A 26,225-nucleotide genomic window follows, 5' to 3' on the forward strand; every position below is an offset into this window, starting at 1 on the left:
AAAATGAGGCTCTGTCCAGAAGGAATCAGTGAAAATGAAATGCCTGCAGAAAACTTAAGAAGAGTTCAGCTGGTTCTAAAACAATCAGAATAAAATGAACAATAGCCTTTGTGGTAAGAAAAGAAGAATCTGGTGAAAAATTGAATTAATCAAAGATCAGGAAGGGAAAAAAGTTTCCTCCAGCCTTTAGTAAATATCAGACCAATCTGGCCAAAGCATGGAACCCTAAATGATGTTCAAAAAAGAAGTTATACATGCTATTGTTCTAGCAAGTACATCAACATCACTGGTACGGATGCACGGTACACTACTGCCTTCGTACCTGAAGTAGCAGTTCTCAAACTCTTTAATCTTGGGAACTCTTTACATTCTTTAAAATTATTGAGGTCTCTAAAGAGCTTCTACTTAGGATTTTATCTGTTGATATGCATCATATTAAATATTAAAACTGAAAAATGCTCAAAATATTATTTCAAAACCAAAACAATGAAGTTTTTTTGTTGTTGTGTTTCCCCATAGGCTCAAAGAAAACTTCAGGATTCCAAGATGACTATCGAAGGATTATGAGGTGACAGCTATCCTAGCAGGTATAACCAAAGATAGCTAGTAAAAGCACAGACGTACTGAGAACAAACCCATTAATCTCCATAAAATGCATACGCTGATGCTCTAAATCTACTACCACAGAAAGTATAGAAAATGCAAGATTTCATACACAGGTATTCTTAGCAGAGTGATGATATCATCACATGTCAAAGAGCTCACGGAAGTTTCCACTGTACACTCATGGGGGAATAAGTGAAAAAGGCAAATGATGTCTTATTATCACAATGAAAATAATCTTGACCTTGGAGAGTCCCTGGAAAGATCTTAGAGACGTCCACAGACTTGGCAGCCCCCACATTGAGAACCAACGAAAACGATTAATTTTAAGGTCACTTCCCATCTCATTATCACTAATAACGTGCATTTTCTCTCTTTTATTAATCTTTTGTTCTCGTCCCCGACCCACTCTTTAGTGATAACTGTTAACTTAAGGTGATCACAAGACTCCCTAGCCCAGTGGACCCAAAGAGAAAAGCCCGAGACGCACCAAAGACGGTCTGCATAGAATGAGAACCAAAAGTAGCCCTGAATTCAGAGACGGCGAGTCTAGAAACGAGTGGCAAACACGCCAACCCTGCCGCCAAGTTGGGGGCAGAGCTGGCGGCGGGCGGCCGGGCTCGCCCAAGCCGCCTGGAGGAACCCGCCGCGGCTGCGGGAGCGAAGCGCGAGCGCCTGGAGACACCTCCCCGCGGCCCTCGCGCCGCACTAGGCCGGCCTCCGGGAGGAGGCGGAGCGGAGTGGGCGGGCGCGGCCAGGTGCTCCCGAGTACTTGCGTCCTCCCTCTCCCGCCCCACTCGGCGGCCGCCCGAGACTGAGGCAGGAACATCGGCCGCGCGCCTGCCCCGGCTGGCCGGAGCGCCCCTACGCGGACCCCCACGCGCCTCCTCCTCCCGAGCGCGGGCGCCACCTCCGGCTTGCGGAGAGCGAGACCCGGAGGGTCGCTGAAATTGTGGGCGTGGCTCCGGCGACGGCGGGCCTGGCGGCCTCAGGGACCACCCAGGAACGCAGCTCCGGCCCGGGGGCTCCTGGAACATGTGTCCCGGGCTACAAGCGCGAGGCCGGGCGGAGGGGGCCACCTCGGCGCTCCTCCTGGCACACCAAGTCGGATCCGAAGGCAGAGCGGAGCGGCGCCCGCGGCGACAGGTGCCCGCTTGACCCGCGGCGGAGCCCCTGCGGGCGGCGCTGGGCCCCTGGCACCCTCGGGGGCTCTTTGCGGCGCGCGGGTCGGGGCGCGGAGGCCGAAACCGAGCGCGGGACGCAGTCGCGCTGTGGCTTTCAGCACAGCAGGTAAGTGACTCAGTTCCCACAGAAACCCGAAGTGCTGAGCCACGGGCTTTTTTTGACGTGTTTTTTTGTTTGTTTGTGTGTTTTGTTTCTTGTTTTAGTTTGTTTGACAGTTGCCAGACTGTGTTTACATTTCTGGTTCTGCTCAGCCAACTGCCCATAGTTACCTTCGCGTTTCCTCATTGCACCAGAAGTTCAAGGGATCCTAGGCATGCGGGAGAAGAAGGTAAGTCTGGGTTCAGTTTCGAAGAAAAACTTCCTGGAAATTGGGAGCCGCGTATTCTAGATTTCATGCGAGAAAGTGTGGTGTTTGAAATTCCATGCCCCTATCGATCATAGAAGCACTAAAATACCCTTTAGTTTAACTTGTAATTTGGTAACATGGTGGTGTTACCAACCGGTAACATGGTGGTGGTGGTGGTGGTTTTTTAATGTTTTTAAACTACAATTGATGCAAATTTATTTCTGTGCATTTTCTTTGATAACTGTGTATGTACCTGGTTGGTGGTTAACTGAATGGGAAACCTGTTTCAACTTTTGAAAATCAGTGAGTGCCATTTTTCTAGTGAGGTTATATAGTAATTATGAGCATAATTACTTTTCTTCCTGGAAAGATGGACAGGGAGTCTGGAATCTAGCCTGGGCTTGCCTGAAACCTTAGACGAGTTACTCTACCCTTTTGGGCTTGAATTTCCTCAATTGTAAAATGATGGGGGTAGGGGACCCTTTTTGCCTTTAAAATGTCTGAACTCTATCTGAATAAAGACAGGTGGATGACAGAGGAGTCGGATTGGGACTTGTTAACCTAGAAGTCAACACCTTTTGGGTTCCAGGTCATACAGACTGGTTCCGGCATCTTGAACCTGAGGCCCGCATTAGTTTACACAGAACGAAAAAGAAAACCAAAATGACTTTTGGCTCTCAGCATCTTTCTCCCTGTCTAGTCTTTGTGCTACCCCTCCCAATGCTAGCATTTTGCATCTACTTCTCCACATATTCCTGTCGCTTATCCCTCCTTATCAAATCCTGCTCTCAGCTCATTTTAATTTGGGAAGGATCTGTTTCACTAATGTTCTGGGTAACTTTTTAATGGTTAGTATAGCTTAGTGTGTTAAACCTCTCCGGGGGTGTGTGTATGTATTTTGGAAGGGAATCCTTCTTAATGCCTCCTGAATTGCAGATGCTTGTCCCCAAAATGATTATAAATGTATTTATTCATTGACCTGATACGGGCATAAAAGACACTTTTAAAAACATCACAAACTATGGAAGGAATTTAAGAGACCATACTTGAGTGGGGAGGGCTGGAGATATCTTGGAAAATGTAATTAAGGAATCCTATGTATTTGAAAAGCTGACATATTCCTTTGCCAACCACTTTCTGAACACGTGCTATGTGCCAGACCCTGTGATCGGTGCTGGAGATGTAGAAAGGAAAGATACAATACTGGCCCCAGAGGACCTCTTCATTTTGGTGGAAGAAGGAGAGTATAAACAATTTGCATGAGGTTTGTAACCGAAGTAGGAACAAGAGAACTGTTAGAACAAAGAGTAAGTAGCAGTGACTGTGCCCCCGGGAGAGTTGTATAGCGCAGAAGCAAATGCTTTCCATCTGCAAATGCAGTATAATAGATGGAGATGTGAAAGGCGACTGGGAAAAGAAAGGACCCTCAGCTCAATTTTGATTAGGCCCAAGGATGAAGTTGAAATGATTTTAAAGAAGCCCATTTAGAAAACGTGAGGAGACAGGAGAAAGGACAGGAATGGAATACATTGGTTGGCAGATTTGAAAGAGTGGAATATATAGACAGCCTTTTAGGATAGCCGAAGACAGGAGACAAGAAAGATGGGAAGAGAATCTGCGGAGGCAGATAGAAAAGTACAAAGGCCACAGGGAAATTAGGAACACCCAGTGGAAGTCAAGGATACTCCAGGACAGGGAAGGTTCCTTCTTTTCAACTAGAAGCAAATTCATGATTACTTAGAACCCAAAAAACAAAAGTATTTCTCCTGAGATCATAAAGGAGGCAGGGAGAAATCTGATCTGGCATTGTGGTTAAGTCTAAGGTCAGCTTGCTGACAATATCAGAACTTTCACACTCAGAGAAGTGGCAACCGTTGTCCCTGGAAGGCACGTTTAGTACAAAAGTGTGGATATTTTTTGGCATAAATATCATTCAGGAAAAGTAAAAGTGCTTATTTGCCTTCTCTTTTAATTTTCCCTTCAAATCGAAAGTAGCTTTGAGTGGTATTGTTATAACTCAGACAACCTACTTGAAGAGAAGACTGTTGATGAGAAATTTATTACTGCTTTTTTAGCCATATCTGAGAAGTAGCAAATCAGAGGCAAATTTCTAGTTCTGAATTCTGAAAGTAGATTTTATATAGGAAGTGTAGTTAAGTTGGGCAGATTGTGGGTTATTTCATCACTAATCTAGTATTTTAAACCTACACCAAGCTGTGTAACATGGGACTATGCCTATGAAATGCCTCAACATACAGAATTTAGGTCCAGGAGTTCCTTCCCACCCTCGTAGAGTTCATTCATTCAGTAAGTTATTTAGCACCTGTTGTATGTCATGCACCAACATCTCTGCTTTTGGGAAGCTTTCATTGTAGTGAAAACAGTAATAACAAATATAGATGGTGTTAAGTGCTATAGAGAAAAGCAGAGTATGGAAGGGAGCACTCGAGGTGAGTGTGGGAGTGGCTGTAGTCAAGAAGGTCCTACTGAGAAGGTAACATTGAGCAAAATCCTGAAGGAGATGAGAGAGAGAACTAGAAGTGAGTTCCAGCCATGGGAAGCAGCAGGGGCCAGGGCAGTAGAGAAGTGGGCGTGTTGGAAGTCAGTCAGTGTAGCTACAACAGAGAGGGTGAGGGAAAGTGGCAGGAGCTGAAGTTAAAGCAGTAAAGGGTTGAGGACCAGATTGTGTAGGGCCATGTAGGTCATTGTTAAAGACTTTGGCTTTTATTCTAAGGGAGATGGGATTGCTGTTAGAAGGCTTTTAAAAAGAGGAACACAATCTGACTTACCTTTTTAAAAAAATGAGTCTGCTGTGACATTAAGAACAGCCTGACTGTTGGAGAGCAGGAAGATCATTGCAGGACTCTCAGTGAGAGATGATAGAGGCTTGCACCAGGACGGTGATGGCGGAGGTGATGAGAAGTAATTAGATTCCTTCTATATTTTGAAAGTGGGACCAACAGTACCTTTGAGTTGCCTGGTGTGCTTTACTGAAGGAAGGTGGGATGGAGGGAGGGAGGTATACCACTGGACAAAAATAGGATGATCCAGAGTTAGTCTTTAATGGAAAAGTCTTCTTTCCCGCTTTGGTGGTAGCATAAAGTCTACAAGAAAAGGAAGGAAGGAAAGCAAAAATATTTTGCCACACTTTTCCCTCTCACAGCCTTTCAGAATATTTCTTAAAACAACTATCACCAATTACCCTATTCTAGTTTCCCCCTTGCTTGAATAACCATATATATGGTGCTTATAATGTAGAAACTTTTTCTGTTGGGGTGGGGGCTTCTTGGGCCAGCAACTGGACTCAGATCTCCCATGGCAGGCAAGCATTCAATCTAGAAATTAATACTCTAGAATAATGCCGGCCAATAGAAATATAATATAGGTCACATACATTATTTTAAAATTTCTAGCCATATTAAAAAATTAGAAATAGATGAAATTAATTTATTGGCATATTGTATTTAACTTGGTATATCCAAAATTAGTATTTCAATATGTAGTCAATAAGTCAATAAGAAATATTGAGATATTTCACATTATTTTTCCCATACCAAGTCTTGAAATCCAGTGTGTATTTTACAGTACATTTTATCAACAACACTTCTTATGTATCTAATACCTGCTTAAACCTCATCTTAATTCAGATTAGCCACATTTCCAATGCTATTAATAGCCATAGGTGACTAGTAGCTACTGTGTTGAACAAAACAGCACTAGAAGATTCAAATCGATTTGGAAAGATGATTAGTCAGTAGTGAAAAACATCTTGGACATGGTGTGACTGTTCTCAAAGGGCTAAGAATAAATGGCAACCTAAGTTCACTTATAAATCAGCATTAATCTTGCAGGCCATGCTCCCTTGTTGGTCTTGAGCTAATTTTCAATTGCCCACTGTAATATATTCTTCCGTTAATAAAAAGTTAGCAGTGGGAAGTGCCAACACTTTTAAATTCTTTTAAGCTTTGGATGTAGATCTCGGAGAGCTGAATTGCAGTTTTGGTAATGTGAAGTGGCGCAAAATCACTTAAGCTTCGTTTGTGTGGCACCAAGAGTTTCAGATTTGTGGGTTATTTTTTGAATATTGCAATGGTGGGGTGTTTTGGTTTTATGTCAACTCGTGCTTCATCTTGTCGTGTGTAATGTTTACCTTACCAGCAAATGCAGAGGGTATCTTATAAGACACTGTAGACACATGTGGGCGCAGGGAGGAGAACTACATCTTTGGTAGGGGCTGCATGTTTCTTATTAGTCTTATAATTAACTTATTTTATTAACTTAGGAGTCTAGAATTTATAAATTTTAATATAAACTTGAATATAGATAGTTTAATATTAATGTATTCATTTATCATTTTGGAACTTATAGGGATCTTAGTGATCATTTAGCTCAGTTTCCTTATTTTACAAATGAGAAAATCAGAGATCAAAGAGATAAATGACTTATCCAAGGATACACAGTTGCTAGTAGCTGTCATTTATTGAAAAAATAATTATCTGAAGGGAAAAGAGAAGTTTAAATAATTTTTCTTTATGTGAATATTTATGGACATAATAACCAAAGTAGGTGCTGGAATTATGCTAATATTTATAATTTATATTTAGCAAAAGTTATTTTTACTGAAGTTACTTCTTTTTGTTAGATTTTTAAATTGTACGTAAAATTTAGGTGAAATTTAGACACATCAAGAGAACTTTTCACTTTTCCCACAATTAAAATAGGAATGTCTGTTTTATTTTTATCATTTTCTGAAATATTTTTGTTTCTTTATCAGTGTTTACATCAAAGGAAGATGCAAACTTTTTCATACAGCGACATCTTCTTTATAATAGATTTGACATGGAGCTCCTCACTCCTGGTGACGTAGAAAGAGAATGCAATGAAGAACTTTGTAATTATGAGGAAGCTAGAGAGATTTTTGTGGATGAAGATAAAACGGTAATTTGGTTGATTATGTTAATTAGCTAGAAATTTATTAGATTATACGTAGGTGGCACTTCCATTCATTAGAGATTTTATGCCTTAAACTAGATCTGGCGTATGCACCTATTATTTCTTTCTAGGTCCTTAAAATGTTTATAAACCTTTTTGGACCTGATTTTACACTTAATTACCTGGGTTTGTAGTAATTAACAAATTATCAACTACCTTGTGCTTTTGTGTGTTTAATTTTTATTGTATTCAAAAACAATGGAGCAGAATGAAATTAAACTTCAAAATATTATCTGAGTGAGTCCTCTGACTTAGGCAGATTAAGGGTTCAGTCGTTCAGGACATGGAACATTTCTATCTCCATAAAGGTTCTCCAGAGGTACAAATGACCTTACCTTTTTTTGATTGCCTTTATTTATAACTCAAAGATTTTTGTACACCTGCTATGTGCCAGGCACTCTCCTGTGCGCTGAGGATACAAGTATGTAGCCCTTGCCTTCCAGGAGTTTATCGTTTCGTATATGTGTACAATTTGAGAGAATTTTTAGAAGTTCTTCCTTAAAATATAATTCAATCCTGTCAGTTAAATTTGATAAGATTTTTGAAAGCCAGCCTTCCAGCACTGTCCTTTTATAATCTTGTCTACTGTTAAGGAGTGCTAAATGCCGTAAAATCTTTTTTTTTTTTTTTTTACATGGACAGACACCAGGAATCGAACCCGGGTCCTCTGGCATGGCAGGCAAGCATTCTTGCCTGCTGCGCCACCATGGCCCAATGCTGTAAAATTTTTACTTTTGTAGACTAACATAACCCCAGCTCCTTTTTCCATTTCTCAAGAATCCATTTTACTCTTTGGTCAGTAAGAACCTCTCCAGGTTCCCTTCTTCAAATGCAAATAGAAATGAAACCTAGTTCTTTATTCTCCCAGATATATGCCCAGCCTCCCATTCTCTCTGAGTATTTGTCACACCTGTTTACAGAGGGAAAACCAAAATGCATATTTTGCAGTTGTGTCAATTGGGATTTTATTCTGTTTTTTCATAAACCCGTTTTCTCATTTTTTTCTCAATTCCTTAAAATCAGCTTTTATTCTTTCAAGTAACATTGAACTTAGAACTCTCAGCAGTGTCTTTTCATATCGATAATACCTTTCAGCAAAATCTAGCAAATTAAAGGCCCGCTTAGTGTGGACTCCTTTTCATGGGAGAAACATATGCTAATAGGTCCACAGCCTCGACTTCCCCGGTTGGTACTCTAACTCTTTCCATGCAGTAGTTTCCCCTGTGACTGAGTGGGAGTCCTGAGCAAGTAGAAAGAGAATAGCAGGGTAGAGTAGTAGAGTGGCAGTAATCCCCTGACCAGTTCCAGAGACAGCAGAGGCAGAGGTGGGTGGTAGTACTTTCATTAGAGTGAGTCACACCGTCAGGCTTGAATGAACTAGTATCCTACCTGTGGCGTATGCCAAGAGTTTACCACCCATCATCCAGGTCATTGAGAGCAAATGAAACGTTAATAAATAAATGAAATAAACTTGAGAAATTTATCTTTTTCTTAGTTGAAATTTTGGCAAGACTATTTGATTAAAGGACCAGCCACAAAATCGGGTAAGGCAAGAATTGATCAAATGTAATGATTTCCCTGCCTTCTGTTGTAATACATTTTAGCTTTATTGTTTGAATTTGGTTGTTGTGCAACATACATACCTTGTAAATCCAAGGGAAGACTTCTTAATTATATACTGGGCTATCTAAGACAGAGAAAACCATCATCTTCTATTTACACTCAGAAAATCAAGTTTGGTGAGATACTAGGGAAGTGAGATAATAGGATAATAGGTTTAAAACTGGCTTAAACAATTCAGTTAAGTCAAGACTTGCACAGAATAAAAGTAGAACTCCATTAGCTTTAAGTATTAAATTATTTTAACATTTTTTTCCCTTTTACCACTACAAATTAATGAAATACTTCTATTAGGTAAATTAGGATTGCTGGATGGGATTAAGTAACTTCTAGAGAGGGGGGATCCTTTATTTTATCTGTATTGATCATCTGTAGCTGATTTTTAGTTAGGTGTTTTTTCTTTATTTGTGTATTTTTGCCAGCTATTCTTTCATTACCCTTAGGTAGAGCCCAGCTAGATTATCTAACAAATTTAACTTAATAGATAATACCAGAATGTAATGTGTTCACTTGCGCAAAGAATATGTTCATCCCATTTAATGTTGAATATTATCCATTTAATATAAGCTATTTAAATAAGTGAAAGAATTGATAGCTTATAACAAGGGCTTTTAGGAAGTGTCATTTAAAAAGTTTTCAGGTGGGCGGGCCACGGTGGCTCAGCAGGTAAGAATCCTTGCCTGCCATGCCCGAGGACCCGGGTTCGATTCCCGGTGCCTGCCCACGTAAAAAAATAAATAAATAAAATAAAATAAAAAAAGTTTTCAGGTAGTGTCTTTACACAAAGACTTTTTGAAGAATTAAGTATTAATAAGATGCTTAATAATACGCTTAGATCCAGTGTTTGATTTATTGAAATCATTGGTGGTGCTTTCCAGTTGTTATTTTAATAATTTTATGTTATTTTAATCATTTATTTTAAGATGGTGACAGAGAAAAAGTTGATGTTATGGGCCTTCTGACCGGATTAATTGCTGCTGGAGTGTTTTTGGTTACCTTTGGATTACTTGGTTATTATCTTTGTATCACTAAGTGTAATAGACAACGACATCCAAGGTAAGTACCAAATACAAATATATACTCATTGTTACACACTCTGTATTGTTATTTTGAAATGGGTCAAGCAAATGGTTGCCTATTTTTCAAAAAAAACTTCTTACTTTGGAATAATTTTATATTTACAGAGTAGCAAAGAGAGAACAGGTGCCCGTATAGTTCTCTTGCAGTTTCCTCCATTGTTAACATCTTACATTACCATAGAACATTTGTCACAACTGAGAAACCAACATCAGTTCATTACCATTCACTAAACTCCAGACTTCATTTAGATTTCACCAGTTTTTCTATTGGTGTCCTCTTTCTACTCCAGTACCCAGATCAGGGTGCCACATTGCAGTTAGTTGTCGTGTCTCCCCAATCTCCTCTGGTCCACAGGCATTTGATTGCCTAGTTTAACACTTTCATAGACAAGTTAATGATGCTATTTCTAACGTCCTTCAAAAAAGAATGCAAGACTTCCGGAGAAGATGGCGGCTTAGTAAGACGCGCGGGTCTTAGTTCCTCCTCCAGAACAGCTACTAGGGAAGTAGAAACGATGCAGAACAGCTCCCGGAGCCATGACAGAGACCAAGAAGACAGCGTACCCCATTCTGGAATGGCTGACTGGCTGGGAGAACCCGCTCCGGTGAGATCGCCAAGGGGCACAGGCTTCCCCGGGCCGGGGCGGCAGGCGGCCAGAGTCCCTCCCTCCCTCCTTCCCGGGCCGACTGGGAGAATTGGACAGGCAGGCCCCTCAAGCCGCGGCGGCTAGCACCGCCCCACCACGCACGGCCCCCCGGACCAGCTGGGAGAATTGGAACGGAGATCACCAAGCCGCAGAGAATGGCGACCAGGGTCCCTTCCAAACACGTGGCTTCCCGGTCCGGCTAGGAATGGAGGATAGGCACTCCCACAAACCGCAGCGGCTGGCACCCCCCCCCCCCGCCACACTTGGCACCCCGGGCCGGCTGGGAAATTTGGACAGGTGCTCCCCGAACCCGCGGAGGCTGGCGCCCCCCCACCACGCTTGGCACCCCAGGCCGGCTGGGAGATTCAGATTAGCACTCCACCAAGCCGCTTCGGCTGGCGACCCCCCCTACAGCGAGAGTTTTCCAAAGTTAAAGGAGCCACAGCATCTTTTACTGGTGGGACCTGCACAGATGAGTGCCACGAGTGCCGCCTACTGGGCAGGATAAGAAAAACAGAGCCCAGAGATTTCACAGAAAAATCTTTCAACCTGCTGGGTCACACACCCAGGGAAATCTGATTAAATGCCCAGACGCCAGCAGAAGATAACGGATCACGCTCAGAAAATTGAAGATATGGCCCAGTCAAAGGAACAAACCAATAGTTCAAATGAGATACAGGAGCTGAAACAACTAATGCTGAATATACGAACAGAAATGGAAAACCTCTTCAAAAACGAAATCGATAAATTGAGGGAGGACATGAAGAAGACATGGGATGAACAAAAAGAAGAAATAGAAAATCTGAAAAAACAAATCACAGAACTTATGGGAGTGAAGGACAAAGTAGAAAAGTTGGAAAAAGCAATGGATACCTACAGTGGTAGATTTAAAGAGACAGAAGCTAGAATTAGTGATTTGGAGGATGGAACATCTGAATTCCAAAAAGGAAACAGAAACTATAGGGAAAAGAATGGAAAAATTTGAACAGGGGATCAGGGAACTCAAGGACAATATGAACCGCACAAATATACGTGTTGTGGGTGTCCCAGAAGGAGAAGAGAAGGGAAAAGGAAGAGAAAAACTAATGGAAGAAATTATCACTGAAAATTTTCCAACTCTGATGAAAGACCTAAAATTACAGATCCAAGAAGTGCGGCGCACCCCAAACAGAATAGACGCAAATAGGCATTCTCCAAGACACTTACTGGTTAGAATGTCAGAGGTCAAAGAGAAAGAGAGGATCTTGAAAGCAGCAAGAGAAAAACAATCCATCACATACAAGGGAAATCCAATAAGACTATGTGTAGATTTCTCAGCAGAAACCATGGAAGCTAGAAGACAGTGGGATGATATATTTAAATTACTAAAAGAGAAAAACTGCCAACCAAGACTTCTATATCCAGCAAAATTGTCCTTCAGAAATGGGGGAGAAATTAAAAGATTCTCAGACAAAAAGTCACTGAGAGAATTTGTGACCAAGAGACCAGCTCTGCAAGAAATACTAAAGGGAGTACTAGAGTCAGATACAAAAAGACAGAAGACAGAGACATGGAGAAGAGTGTAGAAAGAAGGAAAATCTGATATGATATATATAATACAAAAGGCAAAATGGTAGAGGAAAATATTATCCAAACAGTAATAACACTAAATGTTAATGGACTGAATTCCCCAATCAAAAGACATAGACTGGCAGAATGGATTAAAAAACAGGATCCTTCTATATGCTGTCTACAGGAAACACGTCTTAGACCGAAAGATAAACATAGGTTGAAAGTGAAAGGTTGGGAAAAGATATTTCATGCAAATAACAACCAGAAAAGAGCAGGAGTGGCTATACTAATATCCAACAAATTAGACTTCAAATGTAAAACAGTTAAAAGAGACAAAGAAGGACACTATCTACTAATAAAAGGAACAATTAAACAAGAAGACATAACAATCATAAATATTTATGCACCGAACCAGAATGCCCCAAAATATGTGAGGAATACACTGCAAACACTGAAAAGGGAAATAGACACATATACCATAATAGTTGGAGACTTCAATTCACCACTCTCATCAATGGACAGAACATCTAGACAGAGGATCAATAAAGAAATAGAGAATCTGAATATTACTATAAATGAGCTAGACTTAACAGACATTTATAGGACATTACATCCCACAACAGCAGGATACACCTTTTTCTCAAGTGCTCATGGATCATTCTCAAAGATAGACCATATGCTGGGTCACAAAGCAAGCCTTAACAAATTTAAAAAGATTGAAATCATACACAACACTTTCTCGGATCATAAACGAATGAAGTTGGAAATCATAATAGGCGGAGTGCCAGAAAATTCACAAATACATGGAGGCTCAACAACCCACTCTTAAACAACAAGTGGGTCAAAGAAGAAATTGCAAGAGAAATTAGTAAATACCTTGAGGCGAATGAAAATGAAAACACAACATATCAAAACCTATGGGACGCAGCAAAGGCAGTGCTAAGAGGAAAATTTATTGCCCTAAATGCCTATATCAGAAAAGAAGAAAAGGCAAAAATTCAGGAATTAACTGTCCACTTGGAAGAACTGGAGAAAGAACAGCAAACTAACCCCATAGCAAGCAAAAGGAAAGAAATAACAAAGATTAGAGCAGAAATAAATGAAATTGAAAACATGAAAACAATAGAGAAAATCAATAAGACCAGAAGTTTGTTCTGTGAGAAAATCAATAAGACTGATGGGCCCTTAGCAAGATTGACAAAAAGAAGAAGAGAGAGGATACAAATAAATAAGATCAGAAATGGAAGAGGAGACATAACTACTGACCTCACAGAAATAAAGGAGGTAATAACAGGATACTATGAACAGCTTTACGCTAATAAATACAACAATTTCGATGAAATGGACGGGTTCCTGGAAAGACATGAACAACCAACTCTGACTCAAGAAGAAATAGATGACCTCAACAAACCAATCACAAGTAAAGAAATTGAATCAGTCATTCAAAAGCTTCCTAAAAAGAAAAGTCCAGGACCAGACGGCTTCACATGTGAATTCTATCAAACATTCCAGAAAGAATTAGTACCAACTCTCCTCAAACTCTTCCAAAAAATCAAAGTGGAGGAAAAACTACCTAATTCATTCTATGAAGCCAACATCACCCTCATACCAAAACCAGGCAAAGATATTACAAAAAAAGAAAACTACAGACCAATCTCTCTAATGAATATAGATGCAAAAATCCTCAACAAAATTCTAGCAAATCGTATCCAACAACACATCAAAAGAATTATACATCATGACCAAGTAGGATTCATCCCAGGTATGCAAGGATGGTTCAACATAAGAAAATCAATTAATGTAATACACCATATCAACAAATCAAAGCAGAAAAATCACATGATCATCTCGATGCAGAGAAGGCATTTGACAAGATTCAACATCCTTTCCCTTTGAAAACACTTCAAAAGATAGAAATACAAGGGAACTTCCTTAAAATGATAGAGGGAATATATGAAAAACCCACAGCTAATATTATCCTCAATGGGGAAAAATTGAAAACTTTCCCCCTAAGATCAGGAACAAGACAAGGATGTCCACTATCACCATTATTATTCAACATTGTGTTGGAGGTTCTAGCCAGAGCAATTAGACAAGAAAAAGAAATACAAGGCATCAAAATTGGAAAGGAAGAAGTAAAACTATCACTGTTTGCAGACGATATGATACTATACGTCGAAAACCTGGAAAAATCCACAATAAAACTACTAGAGCTAATAAATGAGTACAGCAAAGTAGCAGGTTACAAGATCAACATTCAAAAATCTGTATCATTTCTATACACTAGTAATGAACAAACTGAGGGGGAAATCAAGAAACGAATCCCATTTACAATTGCAACTAAAAGAATAAAATACCTAGGAATAAATTTAACTAAAGAGACAAAAAAACCTATACAAAAAAAACTACAAAAAACTGTTAAAATAAATCACAGAAGACCTAAATAGATGGAAGGGCATACCATGTTCATGGATTGGAAGACTAAATATAGTTAAGATGTCAATCCTACCTAAATTGATTTACAGATTCAATGCAATACCAATCAAAATCCCAACAACTTATTTTTCAGAAATAGAAAAACCAATAAGCAAATTTATCTGGAAGGGCAGGGTGCCCCGAATTGCTAAAAACATCTTGAGGAAAAAAAACGAAGCTGGAGGTCTCGCACTGCCTGACTTTAAGGCATATTATGAAGCCACAGTGGTCAAAACAGCATGGTATTGGCATAAAGATAGATATATCGACCAATGGAATCAAATAGAGTGCTCAGATATAGACCCTCTCATCTATGGACATTTGATCTTTGATAAGGCAGTCAAGCCAACTCACCTGGGACAGTATAGTCTCTTCAATAAATGGTGCCTAGAGAACTGGATATCCATATGCAAAAGAATGAAAGAAGACCCATATCTCACACCCTATACAGAAGTTAACTCAAAATGGATCAAAGATCTAAACATTAGGTCTAAGACCATAAAACAGTTAGAGGAAAATGTTGGGAGATATCTTATGAAACTTACAATTTGAGGCGGTTTTATGGACCTTAAACCTAAAGCAAGAGCACTGAAGAAGGAAATAAATAAATGGGAGCTCCTCAAAATTAAACACTTTTGTGCATCAAAGAACTTCATCAAGAAAGTAGAAAGACAGCCTACACAATGGGAGACAATATTTGGAAATGACATATCAGATAAAGGTCTAGTATCCAGAATTTATAAAGAGATTGTTCAACTCAACAACAACAAAAAGGCAACCAACCCAATTAAAAAATGGGAAAAAGACTTGAACAGACACCTACCAGAAGAGGAAATACAAATGGCCAAAAGGCACATGAAGAGATGCTCAATGTCCCTGGCCATTAGAGAAATGCAAATCAAAACCACAATGAGATATCATCTCACACCCACCAGAATGGCCATTATCAACAAAACAGAAAATGACAAGTGCTGGAGAGGATGCGGAGAAAGAGGCACACTTATCCACTGTTGGTGGGAATGTCAAAGGGTGCAACCACTGTGGAAGGCAGTTTGGTGGTTCCTCAAAAAGCTGAATATAGAATTGCCATACGACCCAGCAATACCATTGCTGGGTATCTACTCAAAGGACTTAAGGGCAAAGACACAAACGGACATTTGCACACCAATGTTTATAGCAGCGTTATTTACAATTGCAAAGAGATGGAAACAGCCAAAATCTCCATCAACAGAAGAGTGACTAAACAAACTGTGGTATATACATACGATGGAATATTATGCAGCTTTAAGACAGGATAAACTTATGAAGCATGTAATAACATGGATGGACCTAGAGAAGATTATGCTGAGTGAGTCTAGCCAAAAACTAAAGGACAAATACTGTATGGTCCCACTGATGTGAACCGACATTCGAGAATAAACTTGGAATATGTCATTGGTAACAGAAACAGGGTAAGATAATGGGTAATTGGAGCTGAAGGGATACAGACTGTGCAACGGGACTAGATACAGAAACTCAAAAATGGACAGCACAATAGTACCTAATTTTAAAGTAATCATGTTAAAACACTGAATGAAGCTGCATCTGAACTATAGGGGTTTTTTTTGTTTTTTTTTTTTTGTTTTTTTTTTGCTATTATTATTACTTTTATTTTTTTCTCTGTATTAACATTCTATATCTTTTTCTGTTGTTTTGCTAGTTCTTCTAAACCAATGCAAATGTACTAAGAAACGATGATCATGCATCTATGTGATGATGTTAAGAATTACTGATTGCATATGTAGAATGGTATGATTTCTAAATGTTGGGTTAATTTCTCTTTTTCCGTTAATTAATAAAAAAAAAAAAAGAAAGAAAACTGAAGACCAATCTCTCTAATGAACATAGATGCAAAAATCCTCAATAAAATTCTAGCAAATCATATCCAACAACACATTAAAAGAATTATACATCATGACCAAGTAGGATTCATCCCAGGTATGCAAGGATGGTTCCACATAAGAAAATCAATTAATGTAATACACCATATCAACAAATCAAAGCAGAAAAATCACATGATCATCTCAATTGATGCAGAGAAGGCATTTGACAAGATTCAACATCCTTTCCTGTTGAAAACACTTCAAAAGATAGGAATACAAGGGAACTTCCTTAAAATGATAGAGGGAATATATGAAAAACCCACAGCTAATATCATCCTCAATGGGGAAAAATTGAAAACTTTCCCCTTAAGATCAGGAACAAGACAAGGATGTCCATTATCACCACTATTATTCAACATCGTGTTGGAGGTTCTAGCCAGAGCAATTAGACAAGAAAAAGAAATACAAGGCATCAAAATTGGAAAGGAAGAAGTAAAACTATCACTGTTTGCAAACGGTATGGTTCTATTCGTCTAAAACCCGGAAAAATCCACAACAAAACCGCTAGAGCTAATAAATGAGTACAGCAATGTAGCAGGTTACAAGATCAACATTCAAAAATCTGTATCATTTCTATACACTAGTAATGAACATGAATGTGTCTGGACATGGTTTCCTTCAGTTTTACCCTATTTAAGGTTCATCGGAATTCTTGAATGTGCATATTCATGTCTTTCATTAAATTAGGGAGGTTTATGCCATTATTTCTTTGAATGTTTCTTCTGCCCTTTATTTTTTTCTCTTTCTGGAAGTCCCATAATATGTGTATTGATATGCTTGATCATCTCCCACAGGTCTCTTAGGTGCTGTTTATTTTATTTTAATTCTTTTTCTTCTGTTCCTCAGCCTGAATAATTTAAGTTATCTTATCTTTGAGTTCACTGATTCTTCTGCTAACTCCAATCTACTGTTGAAACCTTCTAGGGAGTTTTTCAATTCAGTTATTGTGATCTTCAACTCCAGAGTTTCTGTTTGGTTCCTCTTTGAAATTTCTTTCTTTAGTAAGATTGTCATATTTTTCATTCATTATTTTCTTTGTATCCTTTAGTTCTTTCTCTGTGGTTTCCTTTATCTCCTTGAACATATAGAGGATTTTTTTAGAGGTCTTAGTCCAGTATGTCCAAAATCTTGTCTTCTTCATTGATCATTACTGGATTTTTATCTTGTTCTTTTGGATAAGCCATCATTTCCCATTTCTTTGTTTGATTTGTATTCTTTTATCAGACACTGTATATTTTAATATTTTAAAGTACTAACTCTGGGATTTAGTTCCTAAGCTGTCAGTTCCTTTGTATCCAGTAGTGTTACGACACAGAATTCCTTTAGTGCCAGGAGCTAAGAAAAACAAACATTTCACAGTCTTTGGAAATTTGTTGCGCAATGGCTGCTACTCTCCTTCAGAGTTTAGCCTTCCTATGAAGAAGATCAGGTTGAGGGGAATACAAATTGCAGGGTCCTTTCTGTCTTTTCTGAGCCTGCTTATTTTCCTGGGCTTATATTTTATTCAGGACCTTAGGAATTCCTCCTCTTTAGCATGTTTGATGTTCTTTCTCCTCCTTATGAAATAGACTTTAGCTCTCTTCAAGCTACATTTGCCTGTAGGCAAGTTCTGGGAGGACAAGCCCTAGATGAGTTCCCTGGGTCAGTCTCTCGGGTTGCCACCGTAGATTAGCACGAACACACACGTACTCCAGCATGTGAATAGGGTTTACTCTACTCTCTCTGGTAAAAGGGCCAGAGAACCACAATGCGAGCGCAGTCTGGTTCCACGCCATGCTAAGGAGGGGTTGAGGGAGGGGCCGGTAAACACCTCAACCTTCCACCATTTTTAAAGCTGCATTTTCTTGATTAAGCCATTGCACATTTATGTGACCTTTTAACTGTTTTCCAGAGTTTTGAATAAGATGGCTTTCCCAGTTTTTGCTATTTGTTAGGGCACCCTAGCATCTTATAATGCCATCTTGATCGACTGCAGTATTCTTTTTTATAAGTGAATAATATTGCATTATATGGATATACCACATTTTGTTTCTCTGTTTAGCATTTGATGGACATTTGGGTTGTTTCCACCTTTAAGCTATTATAAATAGAGCTTATATGAACATTCATGTATAAGTCTTTGTTTCAGCACCTATTTCAATTCTTTTGGGTATCAGACTTGTTTTTGAGGAAAAACTTGAAAGGTGATTAGAAAGCATTAGAGATGTTGAAAGAATGTGAGTTGAATTTTGCTTCTGTGCTGAATGAACAGATATGCATTATGGAAACTGGGATAAAGAAAACTAATTTAGGGTTTTGACAAAATGAAATTGCTTGTATTTCAGGGATAGCTCAAGGCAAGTTAAGTGTTTAGGGCTACAGATGTGGGATTGGTATTCACCTATTGTAGGATAAAAATAGAAACCACAAGAGTTGGCAGGTTCTCCTGAGTGTGGTAAAAGGACAGAAGGCAAAGGAGGGAATCTTTAAGGATATTAGCAAGGTAAAGAAAGAGAGAAGAGGAGCCAGCAAAGAGAGCAGAGGATGGGGCAACGTAAGTTGTAATTCTAGTCCCCAACTGAAAAGCTCACTGAGGCATGATATGCTCTATGGATATAGACTAAGGAGTTTGGCAGAGACTGCTGTAAATCCTGTAAAAATTTCAGAAGTGAGAGAAAAATAGGGAAGAGTTTATTTAAGTTTTATTAAGCCACTGTTTTGGTTTGCTAAATGCTGCCAGAATGCAATATATCAGAAAAGGAATGGCTTTTTAAAAGGGAGTTTATTAAGTTATAAGTTTACAGTTCTGAGACCAAAAAAAATGCCCAAAACTAAGGTATCCAGATAAAGATACCTTGATTCAATGAAGGCCGATGTGGCACGTGGGGAAGGTTTGTGGCTGGTGTCTGCTAGTCCTTGTTCTTGGTTGCATTGCCTCTAACTTCTGATGCCAGTGGTTTCCTCTCTAAGCATCTGTGAGCCTTCACTTAGCTCCTCTAGGACACAGTTCTGGATCCTGGCTTGCTTAGCATCTCATGGGAAAGCACATGGCAACCTTTCCTGGGCTCTACTTCTCCAAACATCCATGTCTAGGCTTCTGCTTTCTCTGTTGGCACTCCAAACATCTTCAAATGTCTGTGTCTCTATCAGCTCCAAAGTTACTGTTCTCCAGGTGTCTCCTGGGGTTTCTACATTTCCAAACATCTATGTCTGCATCTGCATCTGAGGTTTCTCCAAAGTGTTTCCCCTCTTACAGGACTCTAGTAAACTAGTCAAGACCCACCTTGAATAGGTGGAGACACATCTCCATCTAACCAGAAGGTCACACCCACAATTGAGTGGATCAATCTCCTCAGAAACAATCTAATAAAAAGTTTTGGCCCTACAATATTGAATCAGGATTAAAGGACATGGCTTTTCTGGGATACACTATACTTTCAAACTAGCACAACCACTATCTTTTAAGCTAACAGAACTCTATTAATTTCCCTTGTGTAACCAGACAGGAAATGAGCAAGGTATAGATTTTTCTATTACTTTTCACTAAGATTTTATTGATTATGGCTTCTTCTACAAGCTGAGGGAGTCCTGGAAACTCACAGACTTAATGATGAAATAGGTAAAAATTGTCTTTTCTACCCCATTCATAATGTTATTCTAAAAAATTTCAGGTGTGCCCTTATGATTAATAATTTTATTCAAAGTCTATGATCATACAACTATTATTTAGTGTTCTCATGCCAAACATTTTCTTCTTTTCTCCTGTGATTTTCTCAGTTTTTCTAATTTTCTGTACCACTTCTGTTTCCTATCTTATGCCTTTTTCTGTGAAGCATTCCTTAGCTTCTACCCTGCATGAGGTTAAAAGCAGAATTTAAAGACAGGAGCAAAGTGGTGCTATGATTATTCATCTTTTCTTTACAAGTTATTATAACACTAAAAATATTGAGATATTTCTTATTTTGAAATATTGGTTATACAAGAATGCTGAACAACATTTTCATATCCACTGTCTCACCTTGACCTCCAGAGCAACTCTGAGTTTTAGGGAGCAGCAATTCCCCATTTCAAACTAGGTTTACTAGGGAAACTGTTATGTTGGAAATAACTTGCAAATATTTATTAAAGTACTTTTCATCGGTGTTTCCAAGAAATTCTTCCAGCAGAATTATTTGTCCTCTTCCTATACAAATCTGGAAGTGAGGAAATATTTGTGGAAGAAAAGATTAAAAAATAAAATCATTGTCAGAAAAGTTTGCCTCTGTAAAAACATGCCAAGAAATCTTTTCCTTTCTTAGTTCTTATATTTTGTAGAAGAAAATAGGTATAATGTGTTGGCAGTTAATCTCATTTCAATAATTTAAGATGTTTGATATGTAATGTCAATATTAAATGACTTTGATGCAATTATTACATTGTTTATATATGTTAAATTTTGTAAGTCAATATGTAAAAAAATTTATGCTGCAATAAAATACCTTTCTCTCCTGTTCCCTATAAGCAAATGAATAAAACTTTCCATCATAAGCTAATGAATGTGGCAAGTGATGAGCCCACTATGAATACAGTTTAGATTTCTGGTAGGGGAGGAACTGTCTTAAACCCTCCCGTAAAGTTGCGATCCTCTCGGTCACTTCTCAACTGATTGTTCTGTTCCTAGATGTATGCAAACCTTTTGATTTTCCTCTCTCTGTGTCTCTTCAGTTTTTCTCTTTCCTTTCCTCCAATTTCAGAGCTCATTATTACCTTCAGATCCCATTATTACACCAAAGGGAAAAGGGGGAAAATGACTGATTTTGTTTGGAAAAGTTTACAATATTTGGGGTCTACTAAATTGTTCCTTGGTGGGAAAAATACTATAATAAATATTAACTAGAGGTTGGGGACGCCTATGAATTTTAATTATTTTATATAGCCAGGAGTATAGGAGGTTAACTTATGCCTAGATACAGCCAACTTTATAGTCTAAACATATCCACTCGATAATATTTAAATTATAATCTGTAATTCACATGCGAGAAGGGGAAAACGTGGACTCAAAACACTGGACCCTTGTTTCATTTCAATCTTCATTGACTGGTATATCAGACGAAGTTTTGTGAAAATAGTGGGATTTGAATTAGGCTACATTTTTTTAAAAAAATTGGGGGCTGAGATCAGTGGAGGGGGGAAAAGGCAATATTGTGAGAAAGGAAGCAACACCAGTGAAAGCACAGAGAAAAGACTGAGAATTCGTTGCTCCTACAGAGAAGTCTAATGGGTCCTCCTTGACAAAAGTAGAAAGCTATAAAAAAATAAAGTGAGGCTAGAGTAAGGGAGGCTTTGAAAAAGAGTCCTAAGAGTTAGACCTTAATTCAGTGGAAAGTCCGCTACAGGTTAGAGTTTTAAGGAAGAGAATTGAGTGATGAAAGTTCTGTTTAGGAAAGATCTGCCTGGTCCCAGGAGCACAGGAGGGGACAGAGAAGCAAGACCAGCATAAACTGTTGTGATTATCTCTGTGGCATCTATTTACTCAGCTCACAGCTGTGCCATCCTTCAATAAAGCCTGGATTTGATTTCACACTGTACTTTCAGAAAGTTTTCATTCAGGAGCAGGAGAAAAAAGGAAATTAGCATGTTTTGAGTCCTTATTATAATATTCCGTACACTGGTCTGTATATATATTATTCGATCCACGCAAAACAACTCTGACGAGATAGCTAATATTATCCCCATTCTATAGAGGAGAATACTGAGACTTGTGTTAGAGAACTCGCCTTTGGTCACATAGCTATGAAATGACAAGGTCAGGTTTCAAACTCAGGTCTGACTTCAAAGCCCTTGATCTTTCCGCTGTACCCATATTCTTTCAGGGTCTGTGGGTACATGAAACTATTGCTATATTAATACTATTATATTATAATGTATAATTATGTAATATATTGTAGAACTAATAAATTAACAAATTGGGTCCGTTGGGCCTTCTAATATTGCCCTTTTAACCTAAAAATTCTGACATTCCCAGACCTAAATGCTGTCTCTCTGTTTAGTTCTTCAGCGGTCTACATGAGCAGGCGTGGGCACAATCCCTCCATCGTTTTCAGCAGTCCTGAGGAGGTCGTCTTGTCGCCGCTGCCGTCTTCAGTGGAGGACACAGGATTACCGTCTTATGAAGAGGCCGTGGTGCTGGCTAGAAAACGTAGTGTTTCACCACCGCCACCATATCCTGGCCCCGCACCAGAGTTTAGGGTGTTTAAAAAGTCGATGTCACTCCCATCTTAGTAAGCCCACTTGCCGTCTTGGTTATATAGGAAATACATGTTTTTATTTAATGATTTGTTCTCTCCAAATCGGAACAGATGTGTCAGTTCAGCCATTTATGACAATCGGCAGGGAGCAAAGAAAGAATCAGCGCATGTATTATGCCACAGAAGTTCTGTCTGCCTCCTGGACCTCAACTTGTTCATTATCGTCTTGATGGGAACCTTTGACTCCATCTCTTTGCAGTTGAGAAAGCGCTTTTTTATAATGTTTATTTTAATGGTTCAGAAAAATCTGTTATTGATGGCGTAGTTAGAACTGGTTTAAGTATTTGTATCCTTTGGTAGAGATGAAGGTGGTAGATTTCTTGTGTGGATTATGAAAAGTTGTAAGAATTGTCAATCATTAGAGTATCCCAGTCATGATATTGAGCTACTATTTATTAAGATTTCTTTTTGGTTGGGAATACTTCACAGAATTTGACATTTCATCACACATTGGTAACAACATAATCACATGGTTTTATCTTTTAAATGATTGCATAGCATTCACCATACTTTTCCAGTTATAGTTAACTCTTGCTGTCCCTTATATCTCATTATTGGAAGTGAGATCAGTGGTTTTCTTTTTTCAGAAAAATAGTATTTGTTATGGAGTTAATTCTTCAGACGTCTTAGGGTTGCAGTAGCAGGGATTTGCAAGAGTTTCTATTCTGGGAAATAAATATATGAGCCCCAAATCTGGGAGTGATGAGGACTTGATAAACTTGCCTATGTTACCAGTGAGTAGATAGACGTATCTTCATAGCTAAATTGTCAATACATATAATAGCTACATGTCATTATTTATCTTGAAAATTAGTTAAACTCTATAAATAATAGTTTAAGAACCTGGAAAAAGTAAGTTACTTTTCTGCTATTAAAATAATACTGATTTAAAAAATAATAATAATACTGATTAAAGTTACCAGCAAACCCTTCCATCTGTTAATATGTCTGAACACAAAAGAAAAACATCATAGATAATCATTTTAACCCATATTTTGTCAATTCTTCCAATCTTGTATATAACCAGTCTTTCCTTAAGAATGTAGAGGAGTATGGTCTGTAAACTTCTGGAGTGAGTATGCATATGCATGAAGTTATGTGTGTAGGGGTGTGTGTGTGTATGTGAATTTGTTTCTTCCTTGCAGGAGGTCCAGAAGTTATATACTCCTGAGAAATAGAAAAGAACATTCTGTCCTTTATGTTTTTGCCAAGCATTGCATTTTCCTACTATTTAAGATCATTTATAAGATTATATTTGGTCTTATAATTGTTAAAGGAGTGAGACTGCAGTCCATATGCATCTGATTATTCCTTCCAAATTAAATGATTGAAAGTATAAATCATATTACAATGTATGCATGAGTGCATGATCTTAAGGCAGACAAAGTAAGATCTTAATCATTACAAACTGCCAAAGGCATTATCTATCCTTTTATTCTCAAAATCTCTTCTGTTGCTTGTTGAAAATAAATCATCTAGCAACATTTAGATTGAATTAGGAAAAGTGGGGTTTTTTTCTGAGCCACCACATTACCTATAAAAGTTCTGCTATTTACCATACTTTGTTTTTTACATAAGCACTTTTTCTCATTTAACTTTGCACTTTGCACTTATTTTAATCCTCCTTAAAAGATAAAAAAAGGTCTACTTTACTCACTTTATAATAATCAGACTAAGGTATTGAAGGATAACTTGCCCCAGATTTATCAAGTTGATCAGAGCTAGGTTTAGAATAAACGCACACACTTTTCTAGTCCCATTTTGACCCTGTAGAATTGCACTCTCAGATTATGAAATCTGTGGATCTTCTTACTTAAATCTGTCTGTGAAAGAAATTTACAAGCATTTTTCACATGTACATATGTGTATATATTTACATATATATGCATTCACAACATACTTTAAAACTAATAAAAATGTAAAATATGGGGGGTGTAATAGAAGTATAAGATATATCTTTTTCTGAACCACAGTTTGAAAAATTGCCTGAACTCCTCTGCTCCCACTGACTCACAAAAGCCTAATTGCAAAGCCAGTTTCAGAACCTGTGTGACACACAGCTTCCACAAGCAGCCTATATTTGTCATCTTCCGTCATTTAATGTAAACTTGTTACTCAAACATGAATCAGTGTAGAATTCATCATAAAGACTGTGAGATCACAAGTATTGGTAGAGCATCCTATATCGAGGTCAGGATACTTTAAAAGGGAAACTGTGATATAATCATAATTGAGAAATCTTTATTGTGATTGAAAGGAAAATACCGCAATAAAAATCATTGACATATTTTTTCATTCACTTTTTTCTTTCTCTCTTGTACTTTTGGGTATGGAGTTTTATTGATCTGTTTTGTTTGTGTTTCTTCCACAAGCAATTTGGTGTTAACTGTTAAGTTGATGTTAATTCAAGGTTTTATATATAATTGGATCATTTTTCACTTCTATTAAAATCAGAAAATAAATGTAATATGGGTATGAAAAAGGGATGGGACTTGAAAAAGACGACAAAAATACGTTTATATGATTATACCTCAGTAAGAGAGATAATTGTACATGGAATATTCTCTTTTCAAAAGTGAAAATTAATTTGGAGAATTCCTGATATTCTTACAAGCAGTGGGGACAACCAAATCAATAGGCTAGGACCTCAGTCTTGGGGGTTGCCTGTATGAAACTTATACCTGCAAAGGAGAAGCCAAACCTACTTAAAATTATGCCTAACTGTCACCCCAGAGAACGTCTTTTATTGCTTAGATGTAGCCTCTCCTTCCAAGCCAACTCAACAGGTGAACTTCCTGGCCCTCCCTACTACATGGAAGATGACTTCCAGGGATGTAAATCTCCCTGGCAAGGTGGAACAGAACTCCGGAGATGAGCCTGGACCCAGCATCATGGGCTTGAGAAAGCCTTCTTGACCAAAAGGGGGAAGAGATAAATGAGACAAAATAAAGTTTCAGTGGTTGAGACATTTCAAACAGAGTCAAGAGGTTATCCTGAAGGCTATCCTTATGCATTAAAAGATACCCCTTTTTAGTTTATGATATATTGGAGTGGCCGGAGGAAAGTACCTGAAGCTGCTGAGCTGTGTTCCAGTAGCTTTGATTCTTGAAGACGATTTTATAACGATATAGCTTTTACATTGTGACTGTGTGGTTGTGAAAACCTTGTGTCTGATGCTCCTTTTATCCAAGGGCATGGATAGATGATTGAAAAATGTGGATAAAAAATACATAATAGGGGGGTAAGGGGTAAAATTAATTGGGTAGATGGGAATACTAGTGGTCAATGAGAGTGAGGGGTTAAGATGTATGAGCTTTTTCTTTCTTTTTTTTTCTTCTTTTGGAGTGATGCAAATGTTCTAAAAATGATCATGGTGATGAATACACAACTATGTGATGATATTCTGAGCCATTGATTGTTTATTTTGGATGGACTGTCTGTGTGAAGATTTGTCAATAAAATAGTTTAAAAAAACAAAAATAAATAAAAATGATTTTCTCTACAAAAAGTAAAAGCATAGCTTGACAAAAAAAAAAAAA

General features: G+C 38.3%; 1 protein-coding gene across 1 annotated transcript; it reads left to right on the plus strand.

Annotated features, from left to right (window-relative positions):
- Nucleotides 1-1,112: 1,112 nt before the first annotated feature.
- PRRG4 (proline rich and Gla domain 4) lies at nucleotides 1,113-26,225 on the plus strand. The gene is made up of 7 exons (XM_077114787.1): nucleotides 1,113-1,190; nucleotides 1,316-1,893; nucleotides 1,992-2,116; nucleotides 6,909-7,072; nucleotides 8,622-8,670; nucleotides 9,670-9,802; nucleotides 22,429-26,225. The coding sequence occupies exons 1-7, from the start codon at nucleotides 1,113-1,115 to the stop codon at nucleotides 22,658-22,660; spliced, it is 1,359 nt and encodes a 452-aa protein (XP_076970902.1). The 3' UTR covers nucleotides 22,661-26,225.

Source organism: Tamandua tetradactyla, chromosome 8 (assembly GCF_023851605.1).
Source record: "Tamandua tetradactyla isolate mTamTet1 chromosome 8, mTamTet1.pri, whole genome shotgun sequence".
Classification (NCBI taxonomy): Eukaryota; Metazoa; Chordata; class Mammalia; order Pilosa; family Myrmecophagidae; genus Tamandua; species Tamandua tetradactyla.

Excerpts from the sequence above, each read along its gene's own strand:
- PRRG4 (XM_077114787.1), top strand. The coding sequence starts at position 1,113 with ATGAGAACCAAAAGTAGCCCTGAATTCAGAGACGGCGAGTCTAGAAAC. Across the intron at positions 1,894-1,991 it reads TGTGGCTTTCAGCACAGCAG|TTTGTTTGACAGTTGCCAGA; the intron begins GTAAGTGACTCA and ends TTCTTGTTTTAG. Across the intron at positions 9,803-22,428 it reads AATAGACAACGACATCCAAG|TTCTTCAGCGGTCTACATGA; the intron begins GTAAGTACCAAA and ends CTCTCTGTTTAG.